This window comes from Ovis canadensis, chromosome 16 (assembly GCF_042477335.2).
Source record: "Ovis canadensis isolate MfBH-ARS-UI-01 breed Bighorn chromosome 16, ARS-UI_OviCan_v2, whole genome shotgun sequence".
In the NCBI taxonomy this organism is placed as follows: Eukaryota; Metazoa; Chordata; class Mammalia; order Artiodactyla; family Bovidae; genus Ovis; species Ovis canadensis.
The window spans coordinates 23,432,365-23,449,730 of record NC_091260.1 but is presented as its reverse complement, the minus strand read 5'-3'; the positions used below and the strand labels follow the sequence as shown (position 1 = coordinate 23,449,730).

The following is a 17,366-nucleotide window of genomic DNA, read 5'->3' as shown; positions in this document are numbered from 1 at the left end:
TGCTTTTCAGTGTTTTTGGAACGATTCTAATACTACAGTTTTTTTTTTCTAGCTTGAGTTAAGTGTTACATGGAATCTATTGTTTTAAATATAATAAAGTGACTGGGATAGTCTAAATCTGAAAATCAGCCTGGAAAGGGTCTCAAAAGACATCTAGCCCAGCATTCTACTGAATATGGACATTTTTTCTACAACATTCCTGGAAATCCCAGCTCTCATTTGCAATACTTCTGTGTATTTGTTTGTCAACAAAATATTAGAAAGTTAGAACAGCATATCCACACACATCTTTGTTTTTTTTTTTTCAACTGTCAATTGTATTTTATTCAGATAAATCTCATTTTAGTTCAACTCACTACAGATTTTTTTTTTTGCCTTTGAGAAGACTTGCCTGGTGATCCCATGGCTGAGACTCCATGCTCCCAGTGCAGGGGGCTGAGTTCAGTTCCTGGTCAGGAAACTACATCCCACATAGCTGCAGTGAAGAGAGTGCATGCCACAGCTGAAGACCCACATGTGTCAGCTAAGACCAGGTGCAGCCAAATAAGCAGCTTTTGTAAAAAAATTTAAAACTTGAGATATAATTGATACATAACACTGTGTAAGTTTAAGATGTACAACATTGTTGATCTGACCACCATTAGCTAACATCTTTATCATGTCACATAATTATCATTTCTTTATCATGGTGAGAATATTTAAGATTATCCTCTTGGGGCTCAGAGGTTAAAGCGTCTGTCTGCAATGCAGGAGACCTGGGCTCGATCCCTGGGTTGGGAAGATCCCCTGGAGAAGGAAATGGCAACTCACTCCAGTATTCTTGCCTGGAGAACCCCATGGACAGAGGAGCCTGGAGAGCTATAGTCCACGGGGTCGCAAAGAGTCAGACACGACTGAGCAACTTCACTTTCACTTTCTTAGTAACTTTGAAGTGTGTAATGTAGTATTGTTAACTAGAATCACAGTGTTGTACATTAGATCTCCAAAAGTTATTCATCTTCTAACTGCAAGTTTGTATCCTTTGACCACCATTTTCTCAGTTCTCACCCCTCCATCCACATTTTTAAACAGATACCCAAATAAAGCACCTCAATCATGAAAAAACAAAAAGAAAAACATACTCTGATTATAGAAAAATTGTGACTTTATTTTGTATTTTTAGGTTTATTATGTATTGCTTTTATTTAAAAAGTAAATGTTATTCTATCTTATTTAAAAAATAGAACTTAAAGCCTTTTATAGTATCTAATTTCATTTTTTGAAAACTCTTGATTTGAGCTCTTTATTAATTTGGAGCTGTTGATAATTTTTATAGACACTGTAGCCTTTTCAACATTATTTTAAGAAAGACTTTAAGTTTGAAAAGATGTGCTGCAATGGACAACAGTATTAGAAATCTGTTCCTTAGATCAGTAACAAAAATGATATTTGCCTAAATTTGAGTTCTGAAAGCTTTTCATTGGAATATTTATAGTTTGGCTTCATTTGTTTTGATAAATCATAATTTATGTGTAGCTTTTTATTTTACATGTAGTTACTCTTTTTTCCACAGTGTATTCTTGGAAATTGTCAATGTGAATTATAAAACAAGTTATATTTTTCTCATAGAAAACCTTTCTGGAAAATACTTTCCTGATCCAAAACTATAGTATTAAATGTTATCATAGATGCACACTTTATTAGTGAATCCCAACTCAAAGGATTATCACCATCCTCAGAAAAACCTCCTGCATTTTCCCAGGATTTTATTGTCCTGTTGTGTGCTCCCTCTTAAATCCCAGCTCTGAGAAAGAAATTGTATTAGTTATCTTTCTTGGAAATCATGCTGAATAACAACCTCAAATGTCAGTGGCTTGTAAGAAATACATTCTCTGTTGGATCCATGGTTTGGCTGATTATCCTAGGACCCAGGCTGAGGGAGCAGCCACTGTCTGAAACACATGCTCATGGCTTATCAGGCCAAGTCAAATTACGCAAGCACATTTGATTCCTACTTAGAGCAAGTGTACATTATATCCACCCAGGTTCCATTGACCAAGCTCAACACTGGGGCAGGAAAGTATACACCTCTCTCACAGCAGGAAGTGCTGAGTTTCAGAGTAGGGGAAAGCAAATGGATATTTGCTGAAAAGAATATAGCCTACCACAGCCTGCTACCTTGGTCTTAAATATTAATTTCCCTTCTGCATGTAAAAGATGCGCCTTTCCCCAAAGATGGTAAGCTAACAATGTCACCCAGGCATACCAGTTTCCAAGAGTCTCCACTTACGTTCAGATGGATTCTTCCTGATCTGGAGACCCTATGACCTGAAAAGACAAATGGTGTTGCTTCACACAGTCAGCAAATAGTGGTGACTGGGGCAATTCTGAAATACTGCTTGGCAAATGAAAGGAAGTGCCCCTTCTAAGGGGACAGGGAACTCCTTTGGATTTGACTCTTGTTCTGCTGTCAGGAAGCAGTTCTTCATCTGTGGTCCTTCACTCTGCCCTTTGGGAGGTTCTCCCTGTCCATTACTAACTTTGACCATATCTGAAGGGGGCATCAGAGATTATGCCCATCTGAACAGCTTTCTCAATTGGGGACCGAAATATTTTACATCTCAAACAATCTTAAAATCCAGGCTAGTGGTGCCTTTGCTAACACTTTCTCAAAAATGTGGGAGTGAGGGTTGTTTTGGTTGGCTATTTCCTCATATCAAACTGATTTACCAGCTGCCTGAATTTGTAAATAAAGTTTTATTGGAACAAAGCCACACCCACAGGTTTACACATTATCTATGGCTGCCTTTCTTCTACAATAGCATACGTTGGTCCCCTGCTTATGATAGTTCAACTTAGGATTTTTCAGCTCTATGATGGTGTAAAAGCTATATGCATTAGGTAGAGACCATACTTCAAATTTTGATCTTTTCCTGGGCTAACACTCTCTCATGATCTATAGTAATGCTGGGCAGCAGCAGCAAGCCACATCTGTCAGCCACACAGTCACAGAGGCTAATACCAATACACTTAGAACCATTCTGTTTTTCACTAAGTTACATGACATATGCAGTACTTTATTATATTATAAAATAGGCTGTATTAGGTGATTTTGCCTAACTTAGTTAATGTAAATGTTCTGAGCACATTTAAGATTAGGTATATTAAATGCATTTTGACTTAGGATATTTTTAACTTTATTGGGATGTAACCCCCTCATAAGATCTGTAGTTGAACTGAACTGAGTAGCTGCAACAGATTATATCCTCCTCCCCCCCACCCACCCCCTACAAGTTCTTAACAATCATTGTCAAAGGAAGGGATTGCCCTGGAGAAAGGTCTCTTCTGACTTGTCCGATTGCTTCCTAGTAGTTTACATAGCTTGTTTCGCCTCTGTTTTCCAGGAAACCAGAAGTTAGATCTAAGTGCTTTATTAAATGTAGTTTCAAATTTTTTTTTAAATCAAAAAAATACGCAAGTTGTTCTGGGCACTTTGTATTGCATCAATCACATCAGGAAGCTGTCATGTATACTGAGTTCTGCCTCATAGATGTACAGCCAATGTCAAGAACAAGGTACATGGGACAAGAAAGGAGTCAAAGGCTAGTTAGGATAAGGATATTAAGACACAATAGATGAGGTAAAACGGTGCTGTGCTCCACAGGTCCATGAAAACAGCCAAAAAATAGCATTCAGGGTATAGAATGTTGACTAAAGAAAGATGTACAGTGTAACAGCTGAGAGTTGAGTTTTAGTCAGTGTCTTACTGAGCACTAATAGCCTCTCAGCTCTGAGGAAGTGCTCTGAAGAGGTAGGGAGGAAGAGGCCAGTATATATGAGATTTTGGCTACAAAGTATGTGCAATCCAGCATATATCTTAGTAGAAGTTTACTTTTAGTTAAGCAGAATAGATACATCAGTTAATGATATTTTAGTGCTTCTCTAACTATCGGAGGATGCAAGAATCCAGATTCATAAAACATTTCCTAAAGTATATCTAAGAGCCGTTTTTGTTTGCCTGTTCTCCCAAAGCACTGAGTGCTCCTGTTCTTTGTCCTGAGTTCTTACACAGTGTCCTAAAGGTTAGCAATCAATGACTTGATCCTTGTAGAACTGGAGGAGAGACAACATTGTTTTATTAACACAAGACAAAAATCATGGGACCTGGACCTCCCTGCTGGCATAGTGTGTAAGAATCCGCCTGCCAACGCAGGGGACACTGGTTCCATCCCTGATAGAAGATTCCACGTGCCACAGAGCAACTGAGCCCATGCACCGCAACTACTGAAGCCTGCACGCTCTAGAGCCCATGAGCCACAACTAATGAGCTTCTGTGCCACAACCACCGAAGCCCAAGTGCCCAGAGCCCGCCAGTCGCAACCACTGAAACCTATGCGCCTAGAGCCTGTGCCCACGGCAGGAGAAACCACACACAAGCCCGTGCACCAGAGCTGGAGAGCAGCCCTCCATTCGCCACAGCTAGAGAAAGGAAGACCGCACGCAGCAAGGAAGACCCAGTGCAGCCAAAAATAAATAGAGCAGGGTATACATGTCAAAAAAAAAAAGGGAATGAGTAATCAAATGGTATGATGACAGAAGGGTGATTAAAATTGAGCAGGAAAATAAAATAGAATTTGGGAATTGAGGCAGTTTGTTGTCTCAGGTTCAGCTCCTTTCATCATTTCCATCCTAGAAAGAACTAATCAAGAAGGGGCCTCGATGAGAATTCTGTGGAGTATGAATGCCAACACTTATTTAAAAACTCCACAAGTAGAAAAAAGTCAGAGCATTTTCCTGGTTTTCCTCCCCAAACAAAATTCATACCAATATGACCAGTAATTTATCCTGCATTTGACATTTTCTAATCTCATTATCAGGTATTCTGGGGAAACTTCTTGGAATTAGAGGACTTGAAAAGTTTATATTTTAGTAAAATCTCTAAACCATGGGAATTCTTTGTCCATTTTCATTTCTTTCTTAAATATAATCATAAAGGAAAATGAAAAATATTAGTAGAAAAGTAGCCAAAAAGTCTACCTGTGTCTCTCGAATGACTTCAGAATGAGAATCTAGAATTGTAGATTTTCACATTGAAAGTTGCTGTTTCTCTAAATGTGAACGAAGTGTCTGTGTACTATAAATCTAAGCTGCTGTTGCTTTTGAGCTTCCTTCCCTTACTGAAGATACGGGTGGCAGACTCTCTGCGACCTCATGGACTGTGGCCTGCCAGGCTCCTCTGACCAAGTGTTTCTCCAGGCAAGAATACTGGAGTGGGTTGCCGTTTGTCAGTGACAAATAAAATACAAAATATTTAAAGTTTACAATGTGATGACTTGATGTATGTGTACATCAAAGGATTCCCACAATCTAGTTAACACATCCAGCACCTCAAATATTTACCTCTCCTTTCCTTAGTAAATTTCCTTTCCTTAGTTGAAAATTTACTGGGTTTTTGTCAGAACCCAGGGGCTCTGGGTGCCCTGCTTCACGCATTGAACTTGGACTGGTCATCTATTTTATGCCTGGTTATATGCATGTTTCAGTGCTATTCTCAAATCATCCCACCCTCTCCTCCCATTGAATCTGAAAGTCTGTTCTTTACATCTATGTCTCCTTTGCTGCCCTGCATGTAGGGTCATCAGTATTATCTTTCTAAATTTCATATATATGCATTAATATACAGTATTTGACTTTCTCTTCCTGACTTACTCCACTCTGTACAGTAGACTCCAGGTTAGTCACCATTTTTGAACTTCAAGAACACATTAGTTTTTCTGGTTACAGCAATGGTGACTTTAAAGAAATTTTTAATATACTTTATTTTTTTAAAGCAGTTTTAGGTTCACAGCAAAATGGAGCAGAAAGTTCAGTTCCCATATACCTACTGCTCGGACACATGCACAACCTCCCCCACTGTCATCATCCCCCACTACAGCCGTACATTTCTTACAACTGAACCTTAACATTAACGTGTCGTTATCATCGAAAGGTTGCATATTCTATGCATTTTGATAAATATAATGACATGTACCCACCTTAATATTGATACTATCATACACAATAGTTTCACTGTCCTAAAAATTCCTTGTGCTCTGCCTATTTGTCCCTCCCTCCCCCAACCCCTGACCACCACTGTTATTTTTATTGTTTTCATAGTTTTGCCTTTTCCAGAATGTCCAGAATGTCATATAATTGGAGTCATTCAGTATGTACTTTTTTTTTTTGAGTACCATCTTTTACTCCCACTGTTGATGAAAATTCAATGAACTACTGAATAGTTAAGGGGTGCGGGGGTTTGGGGAAGGAATTTTATATAAACCAAAGTGAAGACTATGATCCAGGAAGCAGATTCTCAGAAAGCTCTGAGGACTGTTCTGCCTGTTAGAAGTCAAAGGCACAGTCATGTACATTTTTGAGACAAAGGACTGTATATCTAAATGACAAACTGATACTTCAGATAAAGTCCACAAAGCATACTTAGTCCAGGTAAGCAGGTACAAATTGAGCGACAAGTCACTGTGACCCCTCACAGAACTGGAAAAGAACCCTATTGTTTGAGGAACTTACACTGCCAGCCTCAGAAGAAAGAAAGAAAAGGATCTTTATGGTTGAGCAGGTGCTTCCATCTTTGAGGAGCTGTGGTTAATGTGTAATGGAGATGCACACTGCGTATTAGGGAGGGAGGAGGCCCAAAGGGACCCACAGAGAGAATTTCGTTTAATTTTTCTTGTCCTGCCTTAAACTAAAATTTAAATGATATACATCAGTGCCTCTTTCCCCACAGCCTCCCTGGATCATATTGTCCAAACTATTGCTGTTGGCCAATTTGATGGATTAAAAATAGTGTTTCAGTGTAGTTTAAATTTTTCTTAGAATAAGAGAGGTTGAATGTCTTTTAATATTTTAAGGGAAATTTGTTTTTCTTTTTTAATTTGCCAGTTCATGTGGTTTGCCCACCTAACCACTTTATCAATCTGATTTTAGACTACGCTATGTGCTGCTAAAACAAGCTTTGAAAGCATTAAAAAAAAAAAAAGATTCCTGGTCTCCTCCAGAAATTCTGAATCAGAAGGGCCCATATTTAGGTTAAATAACTCTCCTAGATTTAGAAAACATTGACTTAGATCATCAAAACAAATTTGTTGCTCTAAATATTTACAATAATGTAATGTTACATTACTTACAAAATGGCTGCAACATATTGTACTGTGTATTAATTTTTTAACAGTGTAAACACTAATATTTACCATAGAATTTAACATTAATACAACTTGGGGGAATGATGGATGGCTCATGTTTCAAAAAAAAAACTAGAACTTCTGAGTTTTCTCAAACTCGAAGCAGGCAGCAGTTTAATATCAGGAGTAATGGTAGAGAAAGGAATCAGAAAACCAAATCAAGCAATGTTAATAAGCAACGGGAATGAACCCATTGTAAAACAACTATACTTCAGTAAAAAAAAAAAATTAACAAATTTCTAAAAAGCAACGGAATATGAAACCCATAGAACCTATAGAGTCGGAATTGGCCACCACTCTGAGTTTGCTTCTTACTCCCAAATTTTAACAAGATTGTTCATTTTAGAGCAAAAGAATTTATATTATTTATTTGGCTTCATATTACATTTTGGACTACGCTGAAATTAAAAACTGACTATCCGGAGAAGAAATGGTCCTAGGTCACTCATAGGCTGATGAACAAAATAAATCCAACATCACAAATCTTCACCTGCAAAACGAAAACAACGGGAAACACGTGGGTCAGCTCCCCAGCGGGAAGAGAGGCGGGGCGGTGTCAGGCACCAGGGTGGGGCTAGCTCCACAGTGGAGGAGGGTCCTGCGCCGGCGCCCGCTCCTCCTCCGTGACGCCACAGGCAGGGCCCGCCCCGAGCCGCGCGGGACGCCTGTTAAAACCGCGGCTCGCCAGCGCCCCGGAAGCTGCCCCTTCTCGGGGGTCATGATGGGCAGCAAGATGGCGTCTGCCAGCAGGGTCGTTCAGGTAAGGAGACTCGGTCGCCTTTCTGCTCCGTGGGCTATAGGGAAGGTGCTGACCGTAACACCGCGCTGGGGAGGAAAGGCGGTGGTGGAGGCGGCGCAGTGACCGCGGCCCTGCCTAGGGCCAGCAGCTGCTTCCCCGGGTGTATGGGAGAATTGGACCTTGCGCTTGTTGGGACGGGCAGTGAAGCCTGGGACGGAGCTGACGATTCGAGCCAGGCCTAGGGAGTGCATCTCCGCACGTAGGCACGTATCTGTTGCAAAGTCCCCAGACTGCCCTCCACCGAGACCTCCTTAGCCTCTTAGCAGGCTGCAGGCTTGGCTGCCTTGGCAATATGCTGGCCAATCAGCGGCCGGTATTGTCTAGGTTGTCGCGAATCAGCCAATCGGAAGGAAGGCGGTAGAAGAGTGAAAGGAAGCGAGCCTTCGCTCTGACCCAGTGTCCCTTCAAGGTCTTGGGAATGGCCAGAGAACTGGCCCCGCGAGCTGCGTCCTCGCCGGATACTGTCCTCCACCAACCAGCGTCTGGTTATAGGCCTGATAGGGGAGAATGGAAAATATATATTTAAGTTTTTCTGTAATGTTTTTTCCCTGAATTTAGATTGGCGCTAGAGGGACTTTATCAACCCATTCATCAGTTACTAACTCCTGACAGCTTTTGTTTTTGCTTCTCCAACTGTGGTCTTTAGCTTACGTAGGAAAATTAAACTTGGTCTATAAAGGGCTACGATCTGCACTTTTGTGGTTGAAAAACTCGAGGTTTTTCCAACTCAAATTGCATTACTGTACAATTAACTTTTAACTTTGATATGAGAAGTGCATTTCCCTTTTCACAAGTACATCTCTTGAAAGACTTTCTTACAGTTATTTCGCTCTGGAATATAATCTTAGATCCCAGTCTTTGCTCCCATTGTAATGAATGATCCTCACTTATTTATTCAGTGCGTAGTTATTAAGCCTTAATTAAAGATTTTGTGAGGACAGGAGAACACCCGACAAAGGACTGGTATCCTTAATAGATAATTATATATATCAATAATATATAGCCCAGTTTTTTAAATGGGTAAAAAAAAAAACTTGATATTGCACAAAGCAAGATATTTGAATGAGCACTAAGCCAGTGAAAAGATGTTCAACATCATTACTTGCCAGGGAAATGCAAATTAAAACCAGGAAACCACCAAAATTATTTAAAAAGACTGACACTGCCAAGTGGTGATTAGAACACGAAGCATCCGAAACTCTCATACATTGCTGGTGGGAATATAAAAAGGTATGGCCACTTTGGAAAACTGTTTTATGGGCCTTTACTACTAGTTAGACATACCTACCCTAATAAAGCATCTGCTTGCACTGCAGGAGACCTGGGTTTGATCCCTGGGTCAGGAAGATCCCCTGGAGAAGGAAATGGCAACCCACTCCAGTACTCTTGCCTGGAAAATCCCATAGACAGAGAAGCCTGGTAGACTACAGTCCATGGGATCACAAAGAGTCGGACACGACTGAGCGACTTCACTTCCCTTCACCCTATGTCCCAGCAGTCTTACTCATAGGTTTATACCCCGGAGAAATGAGTGCATATACCTATTTTAAAAACAAGATTAAAATGTTCATAGTTGCTTTATTCATAATAACACCTAAACCAGAAAATATCCAAATATCCATTAGCAATATAAAGTGTGGTAGACTTGTTAAAGTGGAACAGCACACAGCAATAATAAAGAACTATTAATACATGCAACAAAAAAGATGCTGTGAGATACAGAATAAGGAATGGCCTGTCTACTTCTAACAGAGCTGCAAAGACTTATATTCGCATTCATAATACAAAGCAGTACGTGCCAGCAACATGTTAACGTTAGCAAAATGTGTTGGGTACTTCTGTGCCAGGCCTGTACTCAGTGCTGGGACCACAGTGCCAACAGGATAATACATGGTGCTTCCACAGAGCTTAGCACTTGTTGATAGGTATCTTGAAGAGAGAGTAGTATTTCAGCAGACTGGCACAAACTGATAGGAATTCACAAAGCCTGGTGTCACTATTAAGCAGAGGAATTTGGCTAGATGCAGAGTATTTAAACATAATTTTAGAAGAGTAAGTTATAAATGCCTGCTGAATGCCAAGCAATGTATATTTGATACATTTGGGATGATACAGTAGTAGAGAGGAGGTAATCATGTAGGGAATCACTTAACTGTATAAGACACAGGGGAAGAAGGTAGGTAGGTAGGTTGATTCAGGGTTTGAGATTTACATCAAGGCAGTTGAGAGTGCTAAGAGGTTGCTCAGTGGACTGTGGGTCTAGGCTAGATGAAAAAGGAAGTAAAGTCAAGATGGAACCACTTGACTGGGAGAAAAGGGAGAGATCAAGGAAATGAAGGGTTGGCTGAAACTGATAGTGGGAAATAAGAGTTAAAAGGCTGTAGTTGAGTTTGGATTTTAGGTTAAGATTTTAGGGATGGTACAACTCTGAACTCAGTAAAGAATTAAGAATAAAAGAAAAGAAGCTTTCAGGAATAGACACTAAACTGGAAAGAACACAAAGGTCAATGGGCAACTTAGAAGTTTCCTAAAGTAAATAGTAGGGGAAAGGAGAAAAAGGATTAAAAACACGCAGATAATGATTGAGGCCTGCGCAGGTCCCAACCTGTCCGTGGTTTGGAGTTGCTATCTGCCTCATAAAGCAAAGTAAGTAGAGGATTGTTCTTCTGAGAAGGCAAGAGTTGTCTTCTCCTCTGAAAAAGCCTCTAACAAAGTCGACTTTGGCATCTTTCAAGAATCGTAGGGCAGGGATTTTGGCAGCATGAGGCTGGGTTTTCAGTTGAGGTAGAAAGAGAAGACAGTAGTTCTAACCAGAAGGTCTAGAGTGGAGTGTCATTTCCTCCAGAACGCGTCACTTTTAACTTAGCCTGGGTTTCATGAATCATAGAAGTGGATTCCTTCATAAAATAAATTTCCCTCAAAAATCAAAGATAATGAGAAAAGATTAAAGGGATTCAGAGAATGTCATCAGTTCAGTTCAGTTGCTCAGTTGTGTCTGACTCTTTGCAAACCCATGAATCGCAGCACACCAGGTCTCCCTGTCCATCACCATCTCCCGGAGTTCACTCAAACTCACATCCATCGAGTCAGTAATGCATAGAAGTAGATAAAGACGAGATGATGCAACTTTTGTATAATAAGTCTCTGAAAAGTAAAAGTAGAGTTGACCAAGTCTCAATACCTATAATTTAATAGAACTTTCTGTTACAAAAAGAGACTTAAAGTTATACCTTGTAGTTGAGAGATTTGACCTAACTTGTTGACTAATGGGTATATTCTAGTAAAATCATTGACTTTTAAAGAAAATAATTATTTGGTGATCCAAGCAACAAGACCAAGCACTTACTAAGTTATCAAAGTTTTCAACAATAATACTTCTTAAAGGAAAACATGTGGATAGCATATTTAAGGTAGTTAAGGAAAGAAAATGTAAACCTAAGCTTTATCTAGCTGCACTGACCTTCAAGTATAAAGGCCACAAACTCTTCTAAACCTTTAATAACTCAGGGAATACTGTTCCCCAAAGCTCTTCCTACTAGCTCTCCCAGGGAATAAGCATCAGACAACTAAGGAATACTTAGTTGTACTTGTAGCTGTTTTAACACAGGAACTGGATATAGTCACTGAGTGTATTTAACTGTAGAATTAAGGCTAGATAATGCAGAGAAGGGAGAAAGACTTGTTGGTAGTATTTGCTCTGACAGTATGTATCTAGTAAGACTTTTTAAATGGAGGAATAAGAGGAAGAGTATACAGAAAGTAGAATAAACTTGTAATTGCCTCTAGTTATTAACTGGTAGTAAAAGATGGGGAGGGGTGGCAGAGAAGAGATTACCTTCGTTCTTTCTAGTGATAGTGAACCAATAGATAGTATCTCAGAAACAGGCAATTGAGAGTATTATGTAAAGGTAATAGCATAAACATTATACAAAAGTACAGGTCTCTTCTAAATACCAAAAACCCAACAACCAACCAACCAACCCCACAAATGAAAGCAAAGAAAAAGATCATAGGACGAAGAATGTTCAATAATGATATGACAGAAGATATACCAAATTTATGAGTTATAAATGTAAGTGGTCTCACTCCCCTTTTAAAAGTGTTCTCAGGTTGGCCAACAAATGAATAGTCAGTGCTATATGTTATGTAAGAGGCACAGCTGGAACTAAGAGACTTAGAAAGGTACAAATGAAAGGATAGCCAACTGACCTGTAAGGGCATATTACTGTGCTTTTAAGTGTACAAAAACTATGTTGAAATGGGCTCTTTCTCTCTGGTATAGTACGTATGTCTAAGTGTGTGTATAGATACTCCTGTGCCTGTACAGTTAACCCTGAGTGACACGTAGTCTGTTCACTCGTTTGTCTGATGTTTGCTGAGCATGTGCTGGGTCCTGGGTACTGCTGCAGAAGTCCTTTGTTTTCCATCTCCGCCCTTCCAGGAACTTTGCTGTCCTGTAGTCGTTGGCTCATTTAGGTGTCCTCTACACAGTATTCTTAAGATGTTCAGGCTGCTGTGGAAACATAGGAGTCCTTTTTAAATGGGATATAGGGATGGGGAATCTTCTTAAGAGAAGAGTGACAGTCGGGCTGTTTTACAAGATAGGTAAAAGCAGAGACACGGACGTAGGGTGGAACCAGGGAGAGATTTCCTGGCAGAGCACATGAGCTCTCAGTTGAATGAGGGTGGAAATGGTATGACAAGGTAGGGAAATAAGAAGTGCTTCAGAGTACCTGGAGTGAATGGTACCATCGTGGGGAATGAGACTGGAGAGGTAGGGAGAGGCCAGATCATGATGGACCTGTAGATGTCAAATGCCAGTTTGAAGTTTATCCTGAAACAACATCAGCCTGGAAGATGGATAGAACACTCTTTCCCAAGAAGCCTGGCTGTGAAAAGAAACAGTTACTAGACACAGTGAGAAGTTGTTTTTAGGGTTCTGTTTATTAAGTCTTAACATTTTATATATATTAAGATGATTTCATACTGAAAGTTCTGCTTAAGTTCCTCTATGGCATTTTCTGGAATTTTAGGGATAAAAAGTTAATACTCTTCAAATAGCTTATGAAAAAGTTATCTAAATACATGTATTTCTATGGGTATAGGAAAAAGGATAAAGTTAGGAGTTATCAGAAGTTTAAATCTATTTTATGTGTGTTTTGAGCTTATAGATAATGGTTTTTTTCTTTGTGCTTTTCTGTGTTTTTACCAGTTTTTTGTACGCAGAACATGTGTTACTTTTGTTGTCAGAAAAAGTTTTTTTGATTACCTGATTTTCGGTATGCTTTTTATCCTATTCTAAACTACTAAGTATTAAAACATAGTACAGAAACAATAGTCAGTACAAGTCAAGGAAACTTTCAGTTCTTACCAGTCAGCAGGATGATTTGGAAGTCACGCAACGTAAAATCCATGTCACCTTATAGGGTTGTTTTGAGGTCAGTTGGCAGTACAGTGCAATGTTTTGTAATGTATAAAGTACAAATTTATTATGAATATCAAATAAGATAAACCATTAATAGTTCATAGACTAGCTACCCTTGCTGGGGAAGAGTAAAATTATGTATTCCTTTGTGGCTGTACTGGTTCTTCGTTGCAGCACAGTCTTCTCTAGTTGCGGCGAGCGGGGGCTGCTCTTCCTTGTGGTGCGTGGGCTTCTCATTGTAGCGGCTTCTCTGGTTGTGGACCATAGGCTCTAGGCACGTGGGCTTCGGTCGTTGCAGCATGTGGGCTCGGCAGTTGCAGCTGATGGGCTCTAGAGCACAGGCTTTGTACAGCTCCTGTACAAAGCACCAGCTTCTGATGCTCAGGCTTAGTTGTTCTGCGTCATGTGGAAATTGCCTGGACCAGAGAGTGAACTGTATCCCCTGCATTGGCAGGTGGATTCTCAATCCATTGTGCCACCAGGGAAATATAAGAATAAAATTTAAAAGTAATTTTTTAATAGAAAATTTAAAGTTGCTGTCAAGTACTAAGTTATTTTAACAAAGGTATCTGCTTGTGGGATCAATAGATTATTTCTTGTGTAGTTAATGAGGTTATCTTAGTACTTCATTTCTTTCTCATGCATTATATTTTTCTTTTAGGTAGTCAAGCCACATACTCCATTAATAAGGTTCCCTGACAGAAGAGACAATCCTAAACCAAATGGTAAGCTGCAGTTTATTTAGACTAAAAAAATATGGACAATCAGATCCATACATGAATATTTTATTGTAGACTATTTTTCATTTTAAAATCAGGTTGATAATTGTAGCTGAGGTCACAGTGGTATGTTAGGTTGCGTTAACTAACTTCTGTTACTTACTTTTAAAAAGTAGTAACTTAACAGTAGGTATTTCTGAATTTTGGTGATAACCGAGTTTATATATGGCAGTTTTTGTTCTGCCTTTTCTTCTGTCCTTCAGAAGAATCTCCCATGTTTATATCTGCAGACATTATGATGAATAACCACCATTCCTATATCTTTCTCCCAGCTAACCTTCTCTTTCTCATTCACTGATGTATCTGTTCATTCAATCAGTAAATATTTCTTAGATTGCCTTAGAACTTAGTAGTCATTACCCATTAAAAGTAATTGAAGATTCTGAACAAGTTCTGTTTTTCTTTTACTCATCTGTCACTGTCTTTAGTATAAGATACTCAACCATTAATTCAGGGAGAATTTTAACAAATTTTATATGGATATTTTTAACTTATCGTAACTCTTGAAGAATTTATAGTGACAGACAAGTCTGGAGAAAACAAATCTCATCTCCATTTTCCAGCTTTTTTATTCTCCATTGTATGATACTACTTGTAATCTCTACCATAGGGCAAAACTTAAGTAATGTCCACATGGATTGAACTCCACTACCTAAAAATTTCATTATTTTATGAACTTACTCAATTTAGTAGTTCTCTCACTTAAAACTACCTCATTTGCTTTAAAACAAACTTATAAACTATATAGCTACCCAACCAAGTTACTCTATAATACTTACCTCTTGGAATTGTAATATTTAATCATTTTAAGACTAACTTGATTATTCAGTAATAACCCAAAATAGTATTTTAAGACCCTGAACAATCCCTCTAAGTTGGTTTTTTATTTTAATTTCAGTATCAGAAGTTCTACGATCAGCAGGACTACCATCTCATACTTCTTCAATTTCGCAGCATTCTAAGGGAAGTAAATCACCAGACTGGCTGATGCATCAGGGTCCACCAGACACTGCAGAGATGATAAGAACTCTACCTCAGAAATACAGAAGGAAACTTGTGTCTCAAGAAGAAATGGAATTTATCCAAGTATGTTGTTGCTCTTTATCCTAATACTGTGGAAGACACCTTAACATTATTAGCTTTGGAGTTTCAGATGCTGATTTACATGTTCTTCTAATTGTCTTGTCAAGGTGTGTCCATACCTAAGACAGGGATAGTCAGGTAGGCCAGGACTATGAGAAATAAGTGATGTTTGAGCCCTTGGTAAATGTGCTTGAAAGAATATGTGTAGAAGTATATAGTATGGTAAATAGCAAAATATATATACCCCATGAAAAAAAGCTCTTTACGGTCCTCATTAATTTTTAAAAAATATTTAGTTTATTTTAAATTCTTTATTTGGCTGCACCTGTTTGGTTTTTGTTGTTATTGTTTTACTTGTAGGCATTCTGGATCTTCGATCATTGAGGCATGTGAGCTCTTCAGTTCCAGCATGCAGACTCTTAAGTTGTGGCGTGTGGGATCTAGTTCCCAACCAGGGTCCTCATTAATTTTTTTATAGCATAAAGGACCAAGAAATTTGAGGACCATTGACCTAGATCCACCTTGAGTCCCTTTCAGATCTGAAATTCTTTATAATATTGATATGAGAGCCCAAAAGCAATGTAAAATCCGAAATTGGTTTTAAGACCTAAAGATCATTGCTTTAAAATGTCTCAGGTTTGTATAGTTGCCATGAAAATTGTCTTTGTAAATGAAACACCTAATCTTATTGCTTTATTTCTTCCTTTTCAGCGTGGAGGTCCAGAATAATCACTGATAACGTGGCTCCTATTTGTCATCAGATAAAGAAGAGTCTTTCTAAAAAAGGACTTCCAGAATGACAAATGAAAAATTGTATATTAAACAACTTTAATAAATATTCTGTAAAAAGAAAAAAGATGAAGTATAGGAAGTTTAGATGGACACTTATATCTCCTAATTTATGTATCTTGGTCAGCTTCTCTATAAGCTTACCTGATTGTTTATATACTTTATACCTTAATTAAAGTATACATTTTAAAATGTTAGCCTATTAACTTACTCTTGATTATCAAGCATAACAGTGTTGAACTATTGAAAGCACACAATGTCTAGTGAACCGTCAAAGGCTTCCAGCAATTTCACTTTTCTTTCAGTTTCCGTTTAAACATAGAATATATTTGGCAGAATTGCAGCTTTCTAGGAGTAATTTTCCTGAACTTGAATGAGGATCCGTGAAATAATAACTCCATTATTTGTTCTTACTTCTCAGTGTGTTTGCATTCACAAAGTTACTGGAGTATTACTGGCTTATTAACAAGCATATCCTACTCTAAATGATAAAAATATACCCATGGTAAAACAGGTGACTTTGTGGTATTAAGACTAGGGAGTTAACACATAATATTGTATGTAACCTGTATTCAGAAAAGAAATGCCAGAGTATAAAATGGAAAATGGGATAAAAATGAATATAGCATAGGAATACCATTTGACCAGAAATTGTAATTTATGGTTTCAGGGGGATTAAGAAAGTCTTGTTCTTTGGTTTATCTCTTTCTTTTGATTGTGATCATGTGTACAAATCCTGATAATCATAAACTTTCTCAAACTTAATTGTCTGAAAGTCTCATAAAATCAACCTATTTACCTTAAGTCAATTAATAGAATTTTGATAGGGGGTCTTCCTGTGCCAAGGGTAGGTATAATTGTGAAAGTAAAGCCTCACAAAGTGAAATAAATTCTCTTCCATACCTTTAATGATTTGTAGAATATGCTTTAAAGAAGTCATCCCTAATAGTAAGGGTAATTCATGAGTAATAGAGTAGAATTGTTGAGTACATTTTTGTGTTTACCCAGTTACATATGGATTAATCTTTATACTTGGTTTTTCTGCTGTTTCAGAGTTGATCTGCTTTTTGTGTAGATTCTGTATTGTGGCCTATTATAAATGTTGCCCAACTGAAATGTAAGATAGGAATTTGATGCTAGCAATAAGCTACTCTGGTAATGCATGAGAAATACATGACTCAGGATTTCTTTTTTATTATTTAAAAAATGTATTTGGAAAAATTTCTTAAAAACCAGTACTACTCTCTTTTTTCTCCTTAGCTTTCTTATTTTCA

At 38.4% G+C, this 17,366-nt stretch overlaps 1 protein-coding gene across 1 annotated transcript; it reads left to right on the top strand.

The window, feature by feature from the left end:
• The first annotated feature begins 7,740 nt into the window (after nt 1-7,740).
• KGD4 (alpha-ketoglutarate dehydrogenase subunit 4) lies at nt 7,741-16,857 on the top strand. Its single transcript, XM_069556266.1, has 4 exons — nt 7,741-7,977; nt 14,103-14,166; nt 15,119-15,306; nt 16,015-16,857. The coding sequence occupies exons 1-4, from the start codon at nt 7,936-7,938 to the stop codon at nt 16,030-16,032; spliced, it is 312 nt and encodes a 103-aa protein (XP_069412367.1). The 5' UTR covers nt 7,741-7,935; the 3' UTR covers nt 16,033-16,857.
• The last annotated feature ends 509 nt before the right edge of the window (nt 16,858-17,366 follow it).

Excerpts from the sequence above, each read along its gene's own strand:
- KGD4 (XM_069556266.1), top strand. The coding sequence starts at position 7,936 with ATGATGGGCAGCAAGATGGCGTCTGCCAGCAGGGTCGTTCAG. Across the intron at positions 7,978-14,102 it reads CTGCCAGCAGGGTCGTTCAG|GTAGTCAAGCCACATACTCC; the intron begins GTAAGGAGACTC and ends TTTTTCTTTTAG. Across the intron at positions 14,167-15,118 it reads AGACAATCCTAAACCAAATG|TATCAGAAGTTCTACGATCA; the intron begins GTAAGCTGCAGT and ends TTTTAATTTCAG.